Genomic DNA, 26,107 nt, shown 5'->3' with positions numbered 1-26,107 from the left:
AGATTCCTCCAGCCCCCCCTAATCGTTATTTGTGAACGCAGCCTTACCGACCCATATCTAGGGTTTTATGTGATGAAAAGTAATCCATGTTTATAAGGGAGTTTTCACGAAAAAGTGACCAATTCGGGTTGCACATAGCCACACACATTTCTGTGGCAGTGCAATCCAAGGTCACTGATGCAGATTACAATATTTCAATGTCATGCATTTTAAATGGCATGACATTTGCATTCCAAAATCAAACTATTAATGTTCTTCTTAAAATAATACTTCATGTCAAAAAGGGATATTCTTTTAGTTTTAAATCAAATCTTCAAATCTCTAATCATGGCAACTAATCACAGCATGACTGGAGGGAGGTCATGCAGGGTCAAACACGCCCTCAATAATATGGTACATGAAATACTTTTGTTTTCTCAAAACCTGCCTGTTTTTGAGGTGGTTGTTCAAACCTGAGGAAAAATGCACACGGATAAGACAGTTTTACTTTATGCAAATAAAATAGAGAATTTAATATACTTGTATATACAATTATGAGAAAGACAATGAAATTTACTGGAAGAACATGAATGTATCTCATCCAAATTTCAAAGACAATTATGCCACCGAAGTGTCAGTTTACTATTTGTCCACAATCTTGGTGTCCACAATGAAATGAAATTGGATACACATTGACATTTCCATAAAAATCAGTCAATTGGTATTGAAACATGATTTGATGGATGCGAAAAACCCACATACTCTTGAGATAAAAAGTTTGCTATATCATTTTCCCATACTAACTAAGAGTTTGTAAACTTGACATTGACAGTTCATGGTTTCTGCATCTTGACAAGCATCACACTTGAATGAATTTGTAGGAAAATATCATAGGTGTCAAGAAATGAGACATCCAACAATTTGACTTGTGAAAAATTCCAACCGTCATTGCCCCTATATGTTCAGCACTTGGCAAGGGGGAAATATCCGATGAAATAAAATGTCATTGGTTATTGGCAACCATGTGACCAAAACCAAGAAAGTTGATATGAAAGTATTGTGTAAAACTTTGTTTCATTACCAAGTGTAACATATACAAGCTGCATCAATGTAATTGGGGTATGAAGAATATCGTTTTAAGTAGGTTGTAAGGAAAGGAACTAAAACTGAAGAAAAATTACTGCTTTTGTGATTTTCTTGACATGCATCATCATAACATTGAAAGATAAACTGCCCAGTATCTAAACATTGCGCATGGTTCCTAAACAAATGATAACATATCTACCAATAATGTTTTCAAAACTGACATACATCAGACCTCAATTTCCATCCACAATTTATATCACTGAATAAATTTTAGTCAGGGTTGATAAAGAAAACACTGGACTGGGATATTGATAGCAGAATTAAAACCATTACAATTCACAGCTATTGAACACTGTGTATAACAATCATATATCTGCTGTTGAAGAGAAGGCAAACCCTGTCTTTCCCAGAGATTTTGTTTGATGTGTCTGTTTACTTGATTTCTTGTCCTGAAACTACAGAACAAATGAATGAACTCAAACTCACAACTACACATCAATGTTTGTTTAACAGTAAAGCTAATTTCCATAAACATTATTTTGAAGAACAAATCTACTAAGATCAAATCGTCGGGACATAAAGGATTGATATCAAAAGAATTATTGTTTCAAGACATGCACTATCCCTATATCCTCAGAGTAAAAGGAAAATTGTAGAAAAAAACTAAGCCCCTGGCAGATGAACAAATGTCTTTCAACGTTCCTATATGGGGCAGGACACAACACAACCATGAAATGCATTTTCTTGTTGTCTGGATTTTACAAAAAAACTATCGAGTAAAGACAATTTCTGAACAATTTCAGTTTATTTGATTCATTGTTCACTTAAAAATTACAAAATATAAAAAATTATGAATTGGCGATTGACACTATTTTAGGATTCTGATAATGTAATACCGTATATGTCATGTCAATCTGGTCTCTTTATTTCATGATCTGTCTGAAGTAGGGTGGCCTTTCTTTACCAACATCTTTTATAAAGAACTTCATAAATAACAAATAAATGAGTATTTTCACTAACAAAGTTAAAAATATAAAAGGATTTAAACTTCAGATGAGCATTCACATATTTCATGGCTCTTGATCAAAACCTTAGAATACCACCTTTGAACTACAATAAGGTAGCTGACTGCTTGCAATCACACTTTTACCTTTGACCCTTCCTGATCCATTGTTGACCTCTGACCTTAATTATCACCATTACTACCTTCGACTCCTTGGGGACCATCTCAGATTGCACCTATGTTCAAACAGAATTTTTTTATTCAGGGGAATTGGTTTGACCTCTGTTAAATTAGTGACCCTCACTTGGGCACTTAGTTTGGAGATCGATTATTTTTACATATTGTGTACATAAAACTGCACATACATACCAATGAATTTACAGAATTCTGAAATACACAGTGTGTCCTTCTCACTTGTGTTTTACTAAACAATAAACTCTTATGAAGGATAACATTGTAACCGATTTTCCCAAACTCTTATGAAGGATAACATTGTAACCGATCTTTCCCTACAGACTGAAGACATAGTGGTAGTTTACTCTGTAGACAGCATGGACACTTCATAGACCGTATTGAATGTTTGTTGAAGGAAGAAGCAGTGATCTTACAGAAAGAATTTGTTGTTGAATTTATGTGACAATCTGTGACAGTCCCTTTCTACATCATGTTTTTTCAAATCTGGTCTTGAAAGATTAACCTTTGTGTAATATTTTTTTTAATTTTGAACTTGAGTTGTAATAAATAGAGGAGTAATATTTGTTTACCAAATATAATGAGAATACTTTTTTGAGAGGAATATGAGATCTATAACAAGAATATATATTAGTTTTAATATGTGTAGATTATAAATAACACTGTGGAGTTTTGTGACTTCAGATATGAAAATAAATAGCACACATGAATTCATGTCTTGATCTGCAAAAAATTGAAATAACAGACTGCCAGGATGGACTTCAATGAAACATTTCTTGGACAAACCTGAAAAATAGCTTACAAATTTTATGAATACACTATATAAAAGGGTTACATTGGAAACATTTTTGGTCACTCTAGGATGTTGACAGGTCAATCTTGTTATCAGGCAAATGATGAAGACAGTTGATTGGATGATAACCTTTCATAGAAGTCACTGATTGGTGTAGCTGGTGTGACACAAACCAAATGGCCAGCCCTGTATACTTTAATACTATACTCTAACAATACACATTTTATATTTCATGTTGAATGAAGCATCTGTATCTGGTAATCTTCTACTGTGTGAAGATCAAGATATTACATGAGAGTGCCTGTAGATGCCCCCCCCCCCCAAAAAAAAAGGTTTGAGTTCCTGTAAAGGCACATCAAATCAACATCTTCATTATTTCATCTAACTGATAACTACTCATGTACAGTATGTATATGAAGGAAAGGAATCTGTCTATGATTTGTGTGATAGTCTGTATCTATGTTAGACAACTGTTGCAAAAATTCTTCAAGACAAAGTTCCCCTAAGAAGCCTGAGTCACCCAAAATCTAACTTCTTCGCAAAAAAATCTAAATTATCACAAATTCCAAATGCAACACTGAATCCTTGAAATCACAAGAATTTGACAGGATGTCAAAGACATGAAAACAACATGGACTGAAATACTACAAACTAATTACTGCAGTTCATTCTCTAGAAAACTTGTTAGCAAGCAAGATGTGAATTCCAGTGTATACACCTTTGATGAGAGATAAAGCTCTTGACATAGAATCTCTGACAGACCTCCATTGGCTATGCAATGTGCCCTCTCTGACCCTTGTCAATAGAGGGCTAGCTAAGCTTGATGAATATTGCCATGAAATGTCTGTGGGCTTTCCTTGGGGAGGCTGTTTAGGGAATATTAGTGGCAGATAGTGGAAACCACACAATGAAATAGGGGGAGGGGGGGGGTTGTGAGAGTCTATCAAGAATGTAATAATTGTTTTCTGTCTCTGTAAATCTCTGAACATGATTGGTTAGATTCTATACTGTATCACTGCTTACTGAGCTACAACAAAGCAAAGGACGACAAAAAATTGCCAGTTTTGTCCACTTCAGTCTATCTACACACAATATGCTAAACACACAGAGGATGAGGCTATGCAGTGTTACATGCATGGTGCTATCTCTCTGCTGGCATCCATGATCCTCTGATCTCCCTTGTATCTCGAATCAAATCTTTTGTGGCACAATGTAAATGACAAAGTTGTGATTGAAACATTTCAGCATATCATTCTATGAAAAAATTATTACAACAATGTTGATCATGCTTTCTGTTCTAAACTATTGACAATTTTAAATACTTTTGTTTTTTATAGATTCCATTGTCAGTTTTGATAAACATGACATTGTGCACCATATTTGAAAATACTGCAAGCAGTCGACCCTAATTTTCATCAAAAGAAATACAAAAACATACATGAAAGTAAGGATGGATTTTGGTTCATTTGCACAGAAAATAACTTTGGTATAGAGTACCACACATCATAAAGATCAAAGTAAAAATTCTCTATCATATTGCAAAGAAATGTGTGAAAAATGTCAACAGACAAAAATCAAAAGGAAATATGTAGTATGAGAAGCAAAAGAAAAGTTTTTCAACATACTTTGTACAAATACTGGTTCTCATATGTAAGTTTTACCAATCAGGGTATTACATATTCAATGTAACAATCATTCGTACGAAAAAGGATTACTTCAAATATATTTTAAAGAAAAAAGATATTCCAGAAAAGGATTTCAGGTGAAATGGCAGTAGAATTTACAATTTTTAACAAAAATATACTCTCAGAGTCTCTATTGCAAAGTTTGATCATATTGTTAAGTCAGCCACACTGGATTGTAGTGGATATCAGATATGATGAAATTGAATTATTTCAATATATCTACCATCAGGAAAATCTTCCTTTTGTAAACTACAAACCAAAATTTTAAACTACCATTTGTTTTCTTCATATGTACAGATAGGTTATTGATGCAATTATTGTTTAAAAATATAAATCTTTAAAATAACAGGCCATTTTGTTACTTTCGGCATTTCATTTAAGGACGACATGCTTTTCCTTTACAAGGCTGATATTTTATTGAGTGTTTATTTCACAAGTGAGAGGAAATCTTCCATGCATCATTCACACTACTTACCTTGTATTTGAGTTTTGAAGGCTAAAATTACTGTTTGAAAAATGAAAACATACTAAATAGTGATTGAAGTTGTCGCAAATTTTAAATGAGAGATGTCTTTGATTTCTTACCAGTGAGAACTTAAAGTTTGGGAAAGAAAACTGAAAGTCATAATTTTTGGTAATTTTAAAAATGATATACATTTACATAAATTAGTTTCTTTTATTAAGTAAACTCTCTCATACACCTGCAGAAGGTATCCTCATTCAAAGTTGAAACAAATCCAATCAAAGTTTTACAGACTCATATTTTCACTGCCCAAACAGCTCTTTCAGCTTTCAGCATTGTTCCTGTGTTTCATGATTTCTGGCAATGCACAAAGTCAAGTGTAATGTGCATCTAAAATGGATAAAAAACTCTGCACCATATTGATGTCAGACAGACAACTTTTTAACAGAGACTAAAAAGTACTGTTCTGTTTGAAATCTTGTTTAATTTTAGCCTTCACTACCTAATTCTGCCATCACTTTTGATTGGTCCCAGTTCTGATTTTGGATCTGGAGCCATGGAGCTCCAATGTGTATTTTCACATGATTTCACAACTGAACATGATGTAGTCCGATCAATACTCTTCATTGGTTTTGTAACGCAGGTATCCAAAACTTTCCACGAATTGCCCACTAGTCTATCTATCCACTCTGTTAGTTCAAATCCTGTTTTCCTACTGTTTTCTTGAACTAAATTTAAAGCTGCACTCTTGGCTTCTTTTGACAATATGTCAAATCCATAATATGTCTTTTCATTCGGTGTGTAGACACCACCAGGTGGTCCATTGTGCATATTCCATGTGTTGGCTTCATTGACAGTTTTCATATTCTGCACAGCCAATGGAAGTACAAGAAACGATGTCTCTGCAATAGCTCTCTGATTGTAAATCATTTTCAAGGTCCATTTTCCCGGTCGCAATGGTTTATAAAATTCTGTCTTGTGGTACGCTATTTCAGCATCTGCCTCTAACTTGATGTCATGAACTTCAGCAACTTGTTCAATTGGGTCAAGCCACATCAATGTCACTGTCTGGTGTTCACCCTGACTGATTCTAAGCAGCACCCTGGGATCATCATACGGTCCAATCAAACCTCCAAAGTTACGGAAAACTCGTTCTTTCAAATCATAGTCGGTGCTCACCTGGGATATGAAGAATGTGAAGCACTAATTAGAACAGAATATCGTAATGGTCACATGATACACAGTTTGGTCCTTATTTGGTTTCTCGTAAAAATCGTTCTTATAGAGCAATAATTAGAAGAGCAATACTGTTATGGTCACATGATGCATAGTTTGATTGTTATTTAGTTTATCAAAGGAATTGTTCTTATAGATAAAGGTAAGATCACAGGACCCTGCAACAGAATCTATCCATTTGTTGGGTCATCAGAGAGTAACTCTAGTTCACTATCAGACTGGTTAGAGATTGTATTATGGTTCTTTCACTTGCCTTGCCCTCCATAACTGTACAATGGAAAATCACATCAACATTTAGAAAATGCCAATAGATATGTTGATGGAAATATTCACACTCAAGTCCTGATACTTTTCCAAACAAACTGGCCTACTACTATCTTTACCAACATAACAATTTTCATTCTTGAAGGAAGAATATTTTACTTTTTATTGTATCAGTACATTAAATACCTTTCGAATGCTTTCTTCAGATCTTCTCAGTGTGACAAAATTGTTTGAAATCTTTGCATGCAGGAATTTCTCACATGAAATAGTGATGTGTTACGGTGCAGAAGAAATACGCTTTAGAAGGACTGGCAAACAACGTTCCCTTTGAGAGTTTGTGTATAATCATCCCCTATACATGCATGTGGCTTATATTCTCTAGATACTTTTTGATTCAGGGGTGAACAAACTCTCTCACATAAGTAACATGTCATCTGAGCATACACTACCCGTACAGAGTTTGACTTTCAAATATAATCATTTGATATACAATTTCCTTTGACACCGAAAGAAGGGTGATTCATTTCACAACAAAGAAGTTTCAATCAGGAAATCGCTCTGATGGCTCTCATAGATACCATTCACAATACTTTTCATTTTGAACATAAAAATATCCAACAAGTTGATTTCTGTTGTTATTTCTACACAAAATAAAATGGAAATAAAAAAACTTGACTTGCCTGCATTGAAAGTAATCTACTGGCTGGACCAACAGGGTCAATAATTTTCAACTGTCTATGTGGTACAAGCCAGGTCTCCAGCCAGTCCTTTTGACCGGTCCTGGACATTCCTTCATACATGACCAGCATTCCCTGAAACTCATCACTCTGGAAAAAGAAGTTCACCTCCACTGGATCCATATTGAAGGCAAACATGCATCCCTCTTGGTATTCCACACTCTGGATAGATGCACGGAAGCTTTCCGATGCCAGCCGGATGAAGGCTTGGTAGTAAGTCCAGCTGACATCGTCACTTTTGGAGCGACTGTCTTCCATGTGGTAAGTATTTTGCCAGTAGGATTCCAAGCCAGCTGTTCCAATGGGATAATCCCCATACAGCCAAGAATCAAGTTGGTTTATTGACTCTTGGTTAATAACTGGTTCAAATTTTCTGGCGAAGAAGGCTGGCCTGGATGTCTGTCAGAAAGTTTGTAAAGGTTGATACTCATATCAGACTTAACTAATAACAATGGCAGTTTGAACATAACTTTAAGGACAGTTAATTTTCAAGTTCTATACCTTTTTGGTAATTATATGAGATGCAGGTGTTTTATAACACTGAACCAACTGTATTTTGATTTTACAACAGTACTGCAATTTTCAAAAAAATAGTACATTCATCCAGAGAACAAATTTCATTTTCTGAGCAAATTTGAATAAGTTAAGTAACTTTATTCAAAATGTCTTCATAGAAAGTGGAGGTTCTTGTTGATGAAGCCTGAATAACAAATAACAATAATGGAATCAAAATACTCTAAATGTGACAAAGTACCTTGACTTTCTGAAGATCTTCTGGTTTAAAGTCATTTGGAGAGCACCCACACCAGTCTACAATGTGCTTGTATTGACACTGGCAGCCCAGTTTTCTCTTCCAATTTGTGACACGTAAATTGTTATCAACCATGGTCTCACAAAGTTCACTGTTTTCAAGAACTGTGTGGAAAAATGACTGACAGAGACAAAGGAAACAATGTTAGTCAAACCAAGTATATAATTAATTCCTAATAACCATTCATATTTTTTGTAATATCTACAACATAAACTCACATTTCTTTTTAATAGTGCTTTCCCACTATTTTTTGACATATCTTGGTTTCCCATCCTTGTCAACTTGGTACTTTGTTCCAATGTGTTCAACATTCAATAGCTCACCTCAGCTGGTAACAGGGTATATTTGTAAAATTTCTTTACTCCACTAATGAGGGCATCATCAGATGTGGTGAGGTATTCACAGTAGTGTCGATTCAAAGCAATCCAATCAGAGCCACCGTCAATTGCAATTCCCTTTGGCAAACGTCGATCACCAAGTCTCCACATGTGGTTGTCACACTCTAAGAATGTCCGATCCAGGCCCTGTTTCCTGATAAACCTGGCGGAAAAGATTGAAAATGAAGACAGACAATAATGAGAGGGAAAAAACGGAATGGATGATCCAAGGGAATGAAGAGAAAATAGAAGATAATTAGTCTAATTGCATGGAAGATTATATATTAATTGGATTCTTAAGCACAAAATTACTGAACAACACCATGGATTAAAACATCCCCATGGTGTCTCGCAACAATGTTGCAATTAAGAATCAATTTTATGGTTTTTTCCTTCATTCACAGTCTGACATCTCTGTCTTATGACAGAACACCAATGATTCTGCATTTTGCCATGGTAATATTTTGTGAAGTTTAATTAAAATGAAAGGAGGAAATGTCTTCTTCACATGCAATTTCTCATTAATTACTAATCAGTCAATTATTCAGAAAACATAATTGGTGAATCACATCAGAGTGAAGCAAAGCGTTCCTCTCATTATCATTTTATTGTACACAAACAGACATGTTTCATTGATTTTTCAATTTTTGCCCAGATACTGACATACCATCGTAACAATAACAGATTTACCAAGGTCACTGACCTTTTATCATTAATGTACATAAGTTTTGGGCAAATTCATGACTTTCTATGAGGAGGCAATGTCTGAAAGTGATACAAGAGTTCATGAACAGTAAATATTGACTTACTTGGCGTCATCTCTGCCGTGGGATTTCAGGAAATTTGCATTTTTGTTTAGTGACAAAAACGCCACAAGCTGACTGTTGGTCCTGTGAATGAGTAATATCAAAATTGGGCAATTATGTTCAGTAAACTGGGAAGGCAGTCTATTGAAAAAAGTGTCATTAAATTTTACTGTTTCATTGAATTTTTGTTGAAAAATAATAAAACATGACGATGCTTCCTGAATAGGTTAATAGTGTGAAGTGGTGAACAGGACAAAGCACCATTAAATTTTACTGTCTATATCTGCACTTTCAAAAGAAATCTGAAACTTTCACTTTTTGTTGACAAAATTGCAAGATCAAAAGAGCTCAGCTCAACGAAGATAGTATGTTTAAAGAGAAAATGAATTTATGTATAACGCACAGAAAATTACACTGAATTGCAATATTTATTAATATCAAACAGAAAACACAAGACTTACTTGATAGGGAAGTCAGATTCACTGAGATTAATAAAGAAATCCCAGTGCCAATCCTTCATCTCCAGCAGATCTGACATGCATTTCAGTAACATCTGTAGTAAGCTAGCACCTCCCCAAATAGTGGACATTCTCCAGGGTGCAACGCGTACATTTGGATACCACTGAGACATCTTGTTTAATTCCCGATACAAATAATCTGACCTCTATAAATCAATAATGAAATCACGTTACTATGACAACTGCCAAAGTCAAGGGAGTCTAATACAAACAAATCAATCAAGTCATTGCAAGCATTGCTGCCAACGTTAGTGACATCAATTTAAACTTCAATCTACAGTACAGAGTACTTTATTCAGTGATGAATTGTGTGATCTTTAATCAAACAGATCTGATCCATGGCTATGTACTCTGAAAGTTATGTCAAGTTGTGGAAACACATCAAGTGAACACAGTCAACATTTCAGTTGAGTCACTTGTGAATGGCATGAGTGATCAACTGTCACTTGGTGTGATATCCATTACATCACCTCTGTATTCCATTTTCTTCCATGGAATGGGTGATCCGGTGGGGATATAACACACCAGCGTCATCTTACAAAGTCAGTCAAAGTGGCATACAGCTCTTTTTTGATTGGCATGGCTCTTTTAAATACTTATACTCACCTTGATGGTTTGAGTCTCCCTCAAAAAAATGCCAAAATTTGGTGTGTGTTGATGGATATGGCTGTCAACATTTTACTGAATATAAATCATAAACGGCAGACAACATTAAAATCAGTGAAATGGCAAAACTCTACTCACTGCATCAACATGGATGTAGAAATAATGATCCACATGATACAACACTTTGAATAATCTTCTAACTTGTCTGAAGGCTCTACCATGAACGATTAGAATGAAAACTATCCGTACTGGTTTGTCGGTTGCTGGATTGAATCGTTCTGCTCGGAATTCAACCTGCATCAGGGGCTTGCCTGAAGTGGAAGAACATTTGGAAGGGAATAAAGAGTTTTTTAATTTCATGCTTTTCCAAATGACAATGACCTGACAGCTATCAAACATATCTCTTAAAGTTAAAATTGTATTGTTAAGGAAGTGCTGTCACAAGTTCAAAGTCAATGATGTCGTACACAAATGAAAAAATTGCCGTCTGCAGAAAATGATGCAATACTCATTGAAAGCACAAATAGTCCTTGTAAATGAAATATTTGGGATAAATGAAGAATAAACATCCATGATTCTCTTTGTGAATTTCAATTTTTTTAAGCTATAGTTGAAGACGCAAGTGTATTAAGAAATTATTCTTTTTTTAAAGACCAGAGCACAATTAGTAGAAAACATATATTTGTTTCGCAAACACAGATTTGATTTTGAAAAATGTCAGGCCATAAACTCTGTAATGTCCATTATGAGCATATCTTTAACTTTCTTATGTATGTTTTGAACTCAAAGAACACAAGACTTAAATTCTATAGTAGGAAATGAAAAAATTTAATTTTGAGAAGCAATAGTTGGAATCACAGAATGCACTTTATTCAGCACAGCTGTATATTGAGAAACACAAAGCAAGATGACCTACCAGGTACTGGGCATAACCTGGGAAGAATCTGTGGATATATGATTCCTTCTTCAATTATACAGTATGTATCAGCAATCTCTTGTTTACACTGTATGCTTTCTGCTCTCATCAACGCTGATAGGGCATCTTTGCCACTGATTGTACACCTGGCCAAGAAATCTTGCTGTATTTCCCCACCCACATTGTTCCCACGATGCATCTCAACATTCCTGCTGTTGGAACGGGTTTTTTGAAAATTGTTGTTTCTATCCGCAGTATCACCATCATTACTCAACTGATGTTGATTTTGTTGTAAATTATCACCATTGCTATGTTGTTGTTGTTTGTTGAAATCCACAAATAGTCTGTTTTCTTGATTAGTCCTTCCTTTTTGGTTTAAAAACTGAGAATTGCCTCTTGAGATTTGAAAATTGTCAATAAGTTTATTTGAGTCAAGACTGTTTTCATTAGCTTTCAATTGATGCTTGCGCACTGAGGTAGCAAGATGTCCTTCCTTGTCAAGCGGCGTTCTCTCACCCTGAAATAAATAAATAAATAAATAAATAAATAAATAAATAAATATATATATATATATAAATAAATAATATCAATAAAATATTTCACAGCCTGAGAACACCAAATAGTGTTACACACTATGAAGGAGCCAATATTTGATGAGTACCTTTAACCAGTACAATTCAGAAAGGACTATAATTCAATCCACCGTCTCTCTGGATGTTTCAACATGCTGACACCTCAACAATTCCACTGATTGTTGACGACAAATGACATTAACTTTAAATTGTGAACTAGTTTACAATATCATTTCTTTTCCATTAAAATGAATTTGAAGACACATTTACAAAACAGAGGTCAATATAGATGGAGAGAATGGACAAAGAGTCTGTATCTGAATTATTCTAAACAAGTACCACAAAAAGGATTTGAAATCATGCTACGACAACATGCGTTCATGCGTTGTTGTCAAAGCTGTACGATGTGTGAATATTGTCTATTAACACATAAACATTATTGAGCTGACTAATTATCATTTCCAAAGTGCAATTGAGGAGAAATCCATTGATAAAAGGTATCTTCATCCAGATAAATGGATAGGCTGATGTTCATGTTGTGGAATAGACCAAACCCAATGAATACATAATTTTATGCTTTAGAAAAGCGCCACCACCAGTTGATATGTAGAAATGTTTGTCTTCTGCTACAAGGGGTCTCCTTAGGGGTCAAAGAGCTCACAGGAGATGCTAAGTTCACACAGTATGATGCCCCATGTGACCCAAAATATTGTGACAGAAAAACACAATGTCCAGAATTAAATAGGCCACATATGGTTGTCAGTGAATGCATTCACGTACACCACTCTATGTTGGTGTATTTTTGTGAGTTATTTTTTGAAGGTGTACAGGGGAAAAGAAGCCTGCGGGTTTTCTTGATGATTTTGTATCCTACTGAGGCACCAATCATGCTGTCTTGAAAACTAGCAGAAAGGTCACGACCAGATAAATTGTATCTCAACTATCACATAAGATAGTCAAAATGACTAAGTGCGCATAATTGTTAATTTTGTCTGAATGACAAATAAATGCAGCTAGTTGAAATATGGTTTAATGGTTGCTATTGAGAAATCTACTGGTATTCATAAACCCTGACAGAAGGCGGGACATGTAGATACAGTATAAATATGTAAATTATGATACAAAACAAACATCATGGTATTTTATGTACTACATGCATATAATACACACACACACTGGCATACAGGAAGGTGGATAGTTCAATGGCTGAAAGCAGATGTCAGTCTTCAGTGAATCACATTCATACATTGAATATGACTAAATAATGATCAAATAACGTACAGAGATTTTGACCATTGACTTTCAATAAGTTCCTTTTGGAACATTAAATTTGATAGTTTGAATAAGGTTATGAGGAAAGACAGTAATTAATATTTGATTACAATTTTTAGAACAAACTTTTTTGTATTAAATAAAACTTTGGTATATGTGAACAGACACTACATTTTCCTCAGTAAACACAGTAGACATTCATAGGATGTGATGTGACTATTGGATACAGGAAGATATAATTTTTCAGTCTACAGAAGGACGAAATGAAACCAAAGGTATCGAATTACTGAAACAATCTGATCTGGTAATATGTGACAGTGAAACCATGTGGTTACATGGCTACGTAGAACTTCTTTCAACTATTGTAAATATCACTCAACTATGTCAGAGGTAATGAGAAAAAATCAAGATATTTGATAATACTACCAGCAATCTCTTCACAGCCTATGGACACTGAAGTTGTGATTTGAGACTTCCAGAATTGTAATGACTTAAAGGCCGGGATCTTGAGTAATTTTTGCCCAGATTTGCTGAAAATGATCCTACTTCCAGGAAGTAGCATTTTAAATCAGAGATAGCGGTGCTTTTGTGGGGAATGTCTTCCTCAATAATTCATCAAAGAAGATGGATCAAATCATCGCTGAGATACTGAAATGATACTAGATTGATTACAGTAAAATCACTCTCCATATTACAAGCCTTGTAGCTCACAGTACAGCTTACGGTGTAGTTTACTGTGATATCAAGTGCATGATTCTATACTGAATACTGTTTTAGTGTCAGAGAAAAACCACTATCTCAAGATATGTGGTTTTTTCTACTTCCTTCATCAAACTTTATCATCTATCTCTTGTTGCCATGGTACTGAAGCTGAACTTTATATGCTTATGTGAAAAATCATAAACTGAACTTCCACATATTCTATCAATGTTTACAATTTTTTTACAAATCAAAAACAGATTCCACGACCTCTGAGATGTTTTTGATAATCCTGAACACTTCTTGGTTTTTCGCTTATTGTGGTTGATGTGGTAAGATCAATACTGATCATTTGATGTCAGGGAATTTTTACATTCTTTTCTGATAAACAATGGTCATCCTTCCATGGTGACAAGATAGATTCATTGCTTCCTTCTATTTATGTTTTATCTTCCCTAATTACCCAAAAATATCGAAAAGTTTATATTTTAAAATGTCACATTCAGAATTCTAGCTTTTTTAGATACAGGCACATACCACATTTCGTTCCTGTCTCTTGCTGATATCAGAAACTTTAAGTTCTAGTCTAACTAAGCCTTGTATTTGCTCAATGGTGAAAAAAACGCATACAGCAGATCCTACAGTCAAAGGCAAAATATGCAGTCGACAAAGTACATAAAATACTGTATATAACATACAGAGCATCGACAGCAGCCATATACCGGTATATGTGAATGATAAAACAATTCATGACCTTTCTGCCAGCTTGAAAATCAAGCAGTATATTAGCCAATCAATACCATAAATTTTCACTTGGTACCAATTTTACTTTTATGATTTGCCATTGGCATCCATAAAGGTAGACACTGAAACAGTGAAAGCCACAATAGAATCTCTTGCAATCACTGTTATATTACACTGCTCTAATGCTTTTGACTTTACGGTGTAATCGTGACATACTACCAATATGTTTCAATGCAAACTAAACCATTTATTTGACATTTCCAACTAGTAGTCACTGAGAATATCAGGCTTTGATCTACATACAATAAGTGATTTTGACATTTTACAAAATATGATGTACACCTTAGAGTGATGCAAGCTTATCATTTGATATTAGTTAAGGTGATGAAATCATTCTGGTTTTGACAGTTTGTTTTTTATCTCTGGAATAAAATGAAGTACTTGTATTCTCTTAACATCAGTGAATGGAATCAAATGACATCAGGGCAAACTACAACCTTGCTGTCCAGTATGTTTCTTGTTGATTCATGAAATTGTATGCCATTACTCAATTCCTCAACAGATGTTGAAGAGGGACTGTGTCTAAAAGTAAGGATGAACACATGTTTTATTAATCATCTATGGCATCTTCTAGTAGATTAAATGATATTGCTGACTCCATACTCACTACAAAACTGACACAAATAATATCAAAAAATAGGGCTAAAGTCCCTGAAGCTACTATAGACATGGATACAAAATTAAGTATTTCCTGACTGTATGAAATTATCTCACTAAGGTCATCCTAGGGGCATTTAAACCAAATATTGAAGCTGTCTGACCAGTAGTTTTGAAAAAACAAGCGACTCAACAGTTGACAGAGCTCTGCTGTGTTATGTAGAGAATGATCTTTTGTGACACATGTATTGATGAAGAAGGTGGATATCTTTGATAGCTCATTTCAGGATTGCCTGACCAAAAATGGAAAAAATTACGTAAAAATACAGATTTGCATATTTCATCAGACTATATTAGAGTATAATAGCAAATAAACGAGAGTTAATTACATTCTAATCAAAGTAAACAAGACTTGCTTTAAATCAAGATTTACGTCATAAAAAAACAGCATATCTGTCAGGTAATAAAGAATCTTGAGCTGGTTATCTTTTGTAATATCAGTTTTTCATCCTATTAACCATGAAAGCACATTTTAACTTTCAAATTAACATTGTAAGTAAGTTCTGTTGAATAAGTTGAGACTGTACGTACTCAGAGAAAGCACACTGAAGAGACAAATGTTTCAAACTTAAGAAGTTCAAGGTCATCAAAAGCATTATAAGGAATCATGTTACACTTTCATTGCACTGTTTACACAGATTGCATAATTGCTATAAATAGCACATGAGGAATCTTACAGCCCAGCTTTACCATAAAAACCCTATCACTTTGACCACTCTTTTAATTGACCACTCTATTTTTTTCCTCAAAAAGTAATCCTATTTTATCCTTACCAAGTCAACCATAAATGGAAATTAGAACTTTCTCTATCTCTATTTATTTGACCACCCTATCATGACAAACTATTATGAACAATTTCTTTTAGATAACATAAATGGTGGTTCAGAATATATCAAAGTTGGGATTCAGGAAAGTTGCCTTTACATGTTTTAATCCTCAATTCACTATGAACTGTCAAAAAAAGTTAAACTTTCTGATAATTCAACACTAAAATTATTTTGGCTTTGATGATTTCCTAATTAATTCAATTATTTAAAATCATATTAATTATTTTTTTCTGGGTGAATTGATAGGGTTTATACAGTACAAGAATTACATACAATGTAAGTCAAACTTTGACCAAAAATGACAAAAAAATTCCTTAAAAATACACATTTGCATATTTCATCACAATTTGAACAAATCTAAGTTGGGTTATCCCTAGGGACCTGTATACCAAATAACAAAGCTGTCTGACCAGCGCTTATGAAGAAGAAGATTTTTTACCAAAAACACCTTTTTTGGCATTAATTTGCCTATTTTCAACAACATCAAAAAATTAAAAAAAACAGTTTCTCAAAATCATATTTTTAATCTACACAACAAATATCAAATCAGTAAGTACTGCGGTTCTCAAGATATTTGAGTGGACGGACGCCTCACAAACGGACATACATACATACATACATACATACATACATACATACATACATACATACATACATACATACAGACTGACGACGGACGCCGGACGGATACCCATCCCAATAGCTTCTATAGACTATAGTCTATAGTAGCTAAAAATGCAACTGTGCACCTTTAAGTACCTCATTGCATTACGATACAATGTCATATAAATAAGTATAGCTTTGTACAATAATTGCACATAGATAAATGTAGTTTTTCTGCAGTACCTCTTATATGATCATATCATGTCACCTATGTTTCTTTACATTTTCAGGGCTCTTGAATGTTCTATTCTGAATTGAAACAATGAGTGTCTGCGTTGAAACAATGAGTGGGTCTTGAACAATGAAGAGTTTTGTCACTTCCAAATGGTATGAATGCAGTCTGATTGGTTACTAACTTGATACAATACATGTACCTAGGCGGTTTACCGTTGATGTAAATTTATATGATTGGTCTTGTTTCTGATTTTATGCAAACATTGCTTTTCAAGTTATTACATATTGTCAGGGCCAAAATTAATGAACAGAAAACAGAACAAACATGAAATTTGATATGAAACTAACCAGACCTCCACTAACATTCTAAATCTGAATAGCGACATACATGGTAATGGAGTAGCCTTGAGGAACCTGAACGATTCCTTCTTCAGACCTCATCAAGTTTTTAATATTTCTTTTTGCGGTTTCTGCAGCATTGATTTTCAAAGCATGATTAGGTTCAGCAATATCCATGGAGAGTCACGGTTTAGCTAGCTTTACAGATGAGTGCTTGGTGAGATGAGCTGACAAAGATGATCAGGCTAGCTAGCGATTCCATATGGATAAAATAATCAACAATGTACTAGGGCTAGTTTTTTATGATCTGGGTCTCTGACCTCGCAGATGTAAGTTGTTTTCCGAAATAAATGAAACCTATCCAAAGTTTTCAGTCATTAGATTGGTATTCTACAGTCTCTAATGACTTCTGAAGATGAGGCCTGCCTTTTTCGTAATCCTTTTATACAGAAATGTTTAATCCATATGTTTAAATTTTGTCAAATTTTTATCAAAGTTTTCTCAGACCTTGTATCGTGTGATGTCAAAATTTTTATGGGATACAAGAAACAGAGACAATCTGAGGTATCGTAATGAACTTCAGCACTGAGTTAATAGAAAAATGATGTTAATCATGAGCCTTTAAGGTAAAATATATGTGCCCTTAGGGACAGATAGTCATATTCAAATTTTCCAATACCCTTCTGATTTACCACTTGTATTGGCTCATTTTAGAGGTCTTGGAGTGAGTAAAGTTTTCACCATTTTAAGTTTTGTGAAAATCAAAAATTTTGACATTTCATTTTCAAGGTCACAGTGAAGAGAAATATCAAATATTTGAGACTAACAGCAGTTTACAAACATAGCTGTCTTTCTACTGACTATGTCAAATTAAAAATGGAGAAATTTGGTCAGAATACATACTGTACGTATTACTGGATCAGAGCATAGTTAGTTCAAGTGAGTGCATTGATTTCAAGCAATCCAAGAAATTTCAAATCTTTTGCTTCGATCTCAGGATTTGAAAAGTTACATTTGAAAGGAAAGCATAGTTCTAAATTAAAATACAATACAGTTTCACCAAAGTCACTGCACCATGAGTACAGTTAGGAAACTCCATGATAACATTCTTCTTTGTGAACAGCAAAGTCATATGTTGATATTCCTAAAATATTTTGAAACCATGGAGAACTTGCGGTAACGATACTTTCCGATTCCTGTAAACCTATAAAGATGTCAAAATACCAGAACTATAAAGTTGACGTCAAGCAGTCTGCAGTATATAAATTTGACATTTCAGATTGAAAGTCAGGGATTTTCTTTCTCATTTCATTCAGATGATTAGAAATCCCCACCGCCAGTATTATGGGCTTACTCTCTCTGACTCAAACGATTTAAAATTCCCACCATAATTGGCTTGCTTTGTCGTACAGACTTCACACTAGCCTCAGGACTAAAATTCTCATTTCAGGAAATATCAGCCTAAGTCGGGCCATTTTGTCTAATTTCGTTTTACTTCTGATTAAATTAAAGGACAAAAACTCTCACAAGAATCCTTAAGGCATATCTGGCAAGACTGCTGATATCTGGATGCAGGTGAGGTCGTGAATATCCTATTACACCGCACACCTGATGAGAGATACAAGTACTCGGTGGAGGTGACCTATTGGATGTGTTATCAGGATAAACCAGACATACAAACTTCTGAGCTCAACTTACTAGTATCTAACGCTACCAGAAAACAATTTTGAGTTGCAAACAGAGCAGAGATTGTCAAATCGCCATGTTACCATGACAATAGACTACATGTTTCAACAGACAAATACAGCCCTTCTGACAACTTAAAACACAGCGTGAGTTTTTCAGATACACACTATATTTCCTAGATAATGATAATCTTATCCTTGATGAATGTTAGCAACCTCCATTATCCGATAGCTGATGCAAATCCCACTGACTCTGAATAAAAAATCCAGAAGGACAAAAAGAAGGAAAGGATTAGTCAGGAATAGACTGGAATGAGACCAGGTATCCGGCAACCAATATCTTAATTACCTGGCAAGGATTTTTACGAGAAGGAATTACACATGGAATGATGGGCATAAATCCATAGTATAATCCCCATGCTTTAACTACAGCATACACTCGTACCACTTAAGATCCACATTAACGTCTTCGGTTTTCGAGTTTTTTTGAGACACAGGGAAATCTAATTGAAAATTGTCAACACTTCAATGCCAATAATTGTACATGGAACTTCACTTACAAGACTTAAGATGTCACTGAGAGCGTTCTCACAAAGAAAGGTAGTCAACATTTTGCATTTTGAAACACATCCATCTACAGTGCATGTGAGTCAATTTAAACTCACTGAGGCAAATGAAGGTCATTAGATTAAATTTGATATTATAATCGATATTAGCAAACATCTGATCAGAAATTATGCAAAATCACAATTGATATAGTTTCATACATGTATTGATCTTCGATGTCAATATAAATTTTGTTTATTGACAATCATAATTTTATTTTTTAATCTCGATCGATATAAAACATTCATCACTGAAAAGAATTAATTATAATATTCTCATCCATAAAATGGTACAAGTTAATCATGTATGGTACATGTGGATGCATGACAAACTGTGGACATCCTGCATAGGAAAATGACGAACTTTACTTGTAATGATCTGGAAAGGTAGACCAAAGATAGACTCATCCTTTGTAGATATGGCTTTAACTGACTGTCAGAAATGGATCACTTGTAATCCCATTTCAGGGAACACAGCTGCCGTTCAACGACTCAGCTTGGAAAAACACATCTATTGCAATTTCTGGTTAAGACACCAAGCTTTGAAATAATCAAGAAGAGATGAATTTGTGATGGAGCCGATACAGTAGATTAGGTAACAGTTAATTCAATCAAACGATGTGTCCAAGATACAGAATTCTAAAACATGATCATAAGTCTTCTTTGTGATATACTTACAACCTAAATGGCAGCCACATCAATTTCCATGTTTGTCCCTAATGAATGTCCCTCATTAGCCAAAGCAACATTTATCAGACTATAGCAGACACTGAGAAGTACGTTCAATACTTGACACATTCAATACACTGGTCTGCATGATTTGTATGGAGTCTAGCTGCTTCAGTACCAGGCACATGCAAGTTACTGTTAGACATAAATTTTGTTTTGCCGGTTACATTCAAGATGAGTTTTCCGTACACATTTGTGAAAATCATTCTGTGACACTCATGGGTGAGCACATATCCTCTTATTCAGGTCTTGGTGACCACAGATTTTTCATCACTTTCAAGACAAGTGAACAAGTGAACTTTGAACTCCAACCAGTCATGTCAACCAGCAAATACTAGGACACAATGAATGTGATCAGCACAAAGCTAGACTGCAGGGCCCCTAGATGTACTTGATAGTGAAACTTAAAACTATAAAGGACTGCTAATTGCCAAATGGATTTGCCCATCCATCCAGAATAGCTTGACATCATTCCATCTATGTATGGTACTGTGAATTACTCAGCTGTCAAATTAATCAAACTGGTTGCAAAAGTGGTGGATGAGTCCCCAGATTGCAATTAAAATTCATGAGCAAAGATACAATTTTGGTAATTCCCAGTCACTAGGAGATTGAATCTGACAATGACAGAATGATTAATAAAGCACAGGTTTGGATGATTGCAATGTGTTTTCATCTCCAAATCTACTTGATCTGTCAATGTTATCTGGCAATTAAGCAACCATTTTGTTTCTGCCCTCTCTGCCAGAGACTTTCTAGTTTCAGAAAGTTTATGTCTTTTACCAGGTCACAGTGAAGTAATATGAAAGAATTGCCAGCTGTCCAGCCTTACTGTGCCATCAGTCAAGGAAATGATTTTTATGTGACACGTATCATCGAAGGAGCCAAAATGTTGTTTGACCTTGTTTGACCTTGTCAGAATTGACTGCTTCCATGAACCCTGGGAATAGCCTCATTCTCTGACCCTGGGATTGTAAACATTTCACCATCCTTGAAAGATGCCCCAGTGAGATAATACTTGATTTTCTGTTGGGGAAATATGCATCCGGTTTTACACCTGTTGTATTTTTGGAATGTACGGAAAAGAAAAGAAAAGAATGCAATGATTTCTTGTCCACATCAGGAAAATCCTAAACTTCCAAAATCTTTGAAAACTATGGCTGCATATTTTAAATACTTGGTATTCTGGTGAATGTACGTTTCTGGACAACAACAAATGTATTTCTGAGTTTAGGATATTGGTACGGTGTTTGCTACTTCAATACCACACAGGGAGTGAAAGGAGCAAGAGTTTAACATTCAAGTTATGATAGTTCTACATTGTCCCATTTGCACCAGACATGTACTGGGATTAAAAATAGATCCTTGTGTTCTTTACATACCATAAGGCATCACACTTTTTGTAACATGTGTAACTTTAGAACACAGTCTGTCATTTTTACATTTCTGTGCCAGTCCATAAAATTTCTATAGCAGTATCAAAACCTGACATGAGTACAAATAAAATGAAACCCTCTTAAAAATTGAGAACTCCCGTTCTCAGACCCAATAAAATCTAGAAATTGCATTCACACCTAAAATTAATTCAAGATGTCCATCCTGCCATATTGCTGTCAACAAAATTTTATGAAAGTTGGGATCCAGTATATGATATTGAGTTTAGGATATTATTGTACAACTCAGAGAAAGGTCACAGGTAATACTATATATTAAGCATATAAATTTTGTTTTAAATGATGGCGATTGAAATGGATTTTCTACCTCAATTTTCCAAAATTAAGTTTAAGAGACGTGTGTGATACAGAGACCAGTTGCTTCAATTACACTAAAGATGTCAAATTTGTTCACCTTTCTCAAGTTTCTGTGTACATGTAGCAGCATTAATGATTATACAACAAAAGATTTTCTGAGGCACGCTGTTGCAACAATGTTTCTCAACATATTGCTCAAAACCTGTTGTGAAAAATTGTTCAAGACTGAAAGTTTGACAACAAGATGAAGAGCATGTGTGAAAAAAAGATGAAATGCTCCAAAATGCAAAATCAAAATTTCAATATTTGTACGCTGAAAACACAGAGACTACTGAAGTCAATTACAAGTGATTCACTGTATATAGCCATGTATAGATGGATTTCTTTCAAATTGAGAGAAATAAAAAGGCTATCAACAGAATGTCTTCTCAAATCACATTATGTTTTCAGTATGCATAGTGTCAGCACCATATCACTCTCTTTATACTGCAGACTTCTCCTGCCTGGATGAGCACGGCCTCTTGAGAGATGGGTGAGATGTTACGCTTGTCAAATGCTGTATACTAAATTTGATACATGCAATGTAGCCATCCATGGTGGAATAACGCCATTCCTGGCAGTAAAACTATAAACATTAACTGTATTTTGTAAACACATTTTTGCAAAAGAATGCATGTACTCTTTCACTGGGTAGTAGACAGTATCAATGATGAGTCAATCTTAAAATCTCTGATTCATTTTATGTTCCAGATCATGCTCATTTATACAGCTTTGCAATCCCATAACTTGACTGCTGTGATCATGAAAGAGAATTATATTCTCTTGTCATTAATCTCAGTAACATATCAGTAAAAGTGTATATAAAATGTAATAATGTATTTGCAGAAATGTCTGCACTCTAACAATTTTAGAAGAATATTGAAAAGAGAAAAGAATTAATGTTGCCATGGTTGAGTTTCTTTGTAGCTTTAATAACAATATTCATATCTGTGCAGAATTTTGCTTCATTTTCATACATACACTGACCTTTCTTAAGATGAACAATTACACTGGTATTTATAACATCAGTTTTCTTTGAGATACTTCAACACTTTGTGAACTACTGAGATTACACTGCCTACCAATTATGGCACAACATGTCAACATGATAAATGTATTAGTATGTTAATTTGTACAATATTAAATTGTTGAGGTCAGGGATACATGTCATCAGATTTTGCCCAACTTCAGGGTCAATGATGTGACATTTTGATTTGACCATGCAAAATACAATCTCCGAAATTGATAATCACAAATTACTACATTTACCGGTGAAACTGAGATTCTGATTGGCTAATGGATAACTTCACAGGGGCTATGTTATGCATCACTAATTCATGTAATATATGCTGACTAGTGATGACTTCATACAATTTCATCATTAATTTCAGTTTTTTAGTTCACCCCTTGGATGAGTGTACCATTACAAACTGTCATATGTTGGTTGCACTGATTTCATAAACATTATTTTTATTTAATATACCAATTTTTATCATCAAAATCCAAATGAGAAATGGGAGTCTCTTTTCCTCTCATGCTGCCAGTACATTCAATATTTGAGATTCAGATGTATCAGCAATTTTTGAAATACTGCTATCTATATGTACCAACCATAATGTAGCATTCTTTGCTGCAAACTTGTATTTTAATGTTGCTGTGAATTGAGCTGTGATTTCTACACCCAGCGGTAACAAGTAGCAGACATATGCCTTACGTTGAAAGTTACTATTGTTGACAGCAAAATTTCCTGTGGATTCAGAACTGAATACTCACCATAGTGTTTATCTAATATTTGTATAAAAGTCATCCTTTAAAGTCAATTCACATTCCGTTCAGTAGATTGTGATGATTAACAGCACAGCAGTGGTGTGATAGTATGTTAACATGGAAAGAGGTTCCGGAATGCCATGCCTTTTCCATAAAAGCCTTCATTCCATGAATTTTTGAAAAGAAAAACCCAGGTCATAAGTAGAACTATGCAACAGACATGTGTTTATATATAATGAGAGCAAAGGAAAGCAAAAACAAGAGAGCCCTGTAAGGTTGTTTTACCATCACAACTAGAAAAGCTATAAGATCATGTAGCAGTAGTGAGGTGCCTCATTTTCCTAGGAAGAATGTTCACACTAGTTGAAATCAACTGGAAAACTCACATGGATGGTCACTGGAAGTGCAATTTACTGGAAAATTTTACATCGGCAAGATCACAGGAAGCAATATGTGATTACCAATGTCCTTGAGATGAATGACTGCCTGTGAACAAGTTCAAGTTCATTATCTACATGTTCATCGATGGTTATGATGGAGTGAATGACATTTAACCTTTAGTCAATTGTTTCTGCTTCATTGATAGCTCTGCTAATGACACTCTTCTATGCTTTCTTGCTTTCTTCCTTTAATTTTTCATGCAAAATTTCAAAGTATTTATGAAATGATAGAGTTCTGTCGATGCATATTATTACATTACATGTACAGTAACTATTGCACAATAATGTGTAGATGGCTAGTCTCATAAGCATGTGACTCAAACTTTTGGATGAATTGAACACAGCATCAGTATATATACATGTATGCTGATGAATGCATTGGTTTCTGTGAAAGCAAGTAGTTAAGGAATCAAGGTGGAAATGAGTAAAATTTTTGACTCAGCGGCATATCGCCGTGTTGGACAAAAAGAAGTTCAAACTCACCTGTCTTGACAACCATATATTATTTAATCTAAAATAAGTATCATGTGACAGGCCATCAATCATATCAAGGTAAGATAACTCATTAATATGCAAATATGTGCAGCATCATGATACATGAATAAATTTATGCAAACCTAGATTGATTTCTCACACTGTCAATTCTGCTTTGAATATATCTGAGAGGTACCTGTGTGTAGACACACTCTGATAAACTACCAGAGTCAGATTGTACCAGTGCCTTGTCAGACCAATTCACTGATTTATCACACATCATGCAACTACACCGGTACTAGTAAGTCTGCCTACACTTGCCATGGAAGAAGGCCGTTCAGTAAAATATGAGATCCAACTTCTGCTCCACCAATTTCATTAATGATACTTTCAATACATGCTGATATAGCCATGGCTAATCCTAGGTAACCCTGTGATGTGTAGTGTGGGTTTTGCATTAAACATAAGTCCTTGTACATAAATACAAGGGTCCTTCGTTTTTTCAGCCAATATATCATACCTATCATTTACATATTCTTGATAGTTAGTACACACTTTCAGTGATATTTCTGAGTTGGTTGGAACACTGTGCTGTCCAATAGTGAGAGTAGTTTGGTCAAATGTTATGCACAGTGACAGCTTTTATGGTATACAGATGATGGTATACAGATGAAAATATCAGATTTCTCTTTGTACATTATCATCAAAAGCATACCGGTATGTCAGTTATCTGATTATTTAGTGAAAAAACGGAGACATCACGATCCATTTTCAATCTACTGATCAATTGTACTTGCTGTATCATGATCTTTTGAGTAAATTCTGAAATTAGAACTCTAAAACATATTACCCACGCATGGGGTGAAAGGGCAGACAGTATGACAAACACACTTCATACTACCTGCACATACATGTAACCACACAACTTTCCATATTAAGATGAATGATAGTTGATGATGATGATAACAATAGGTGTACACTTATCAATGGAAGGACAATATCATACTTTTTATCAACAATCAGCATTTTAGGGGCAACATCAAAAGATCGATGTTTGAAAAAAACTTAATTGCTTAAGTTTGGGGGTGGGGGGGGGGGTTTTGGCCAAATTAATTTCTGTGCGGTCAAAACGATTTAA

General features: G+C 34.7%; 1 protein-coding gene across 1 annotated transcript in view; it reads right to left on the bottom strand.

Annotated features, from left to right (window-relative positions):
• Positions 1 to 1,267: 1,267 nt before the first annotated feature.
• LOC139152047 (xylosyltransferase 1-like) overlaps positions 1,268 to 26,107 on the bottom strand; it is an 83,868-nt gene continuing 59,028 nt past the window's right edge. Inside the window, exons 2-9 of the mRNA XM_070725134.1 lie at positions 11,473 to 11,989; positions 10,695 to 10,867; positions 9,894 to 10,096; positions 9,436 to 9,516; positions 8,573 to 8,789; positions 8,193 to 8,369; positions 7,382 to 7,837; positions 1,268 to 6,380 (exon numbers count right to left, since the gene is read on the bottom strand). Of these exons, the coding sequence (XP_070581235.1) occupies positions 5,700 to 6,380; positions 7,382 to 7,837; positions 8,193 to 8,369; positions 8,573 to 8,789; positions 9,436 to 9,516; positions 9,894 to 10,096; positions 10,695 to 10,867; positions 11,473 to 11,989 (2,505 nt within the window). The 3' untranslated portion in view covers positions 1,268 to 5,699. The remainder of the gene's footprint in view (positions 6,381 to 7,381; positions 7,838 to 8,192; positions 8,370 to 8,572; positions 8,790 to 9,435; positions 9,517 to 9,893; positions 10,097 to 10,694; positions 10,868 to 11,472; positions 11,990 to 26,107) is intronic.

This window comes from Ptychodera flava, chromosome 15, assembly GCF_041260155.1.
Source record: "Ptychodera flava strain L36383 chromosome 15, AS_Pfla_20210202, whole genome shotgun sequence".
Classification (NCBI taxonomy): domain Eukaryota; kingdom Metazoa; phylum Hemichordata; class Enteropneusta; family Ptychoderidae; genus Ptychodera; species Ptychodera flava.
The sequence above is the reverse complement of the archived record's forward strand: the minus strand, read 5'-3'. Positions and strand labels throughout refer to the sequence as shown.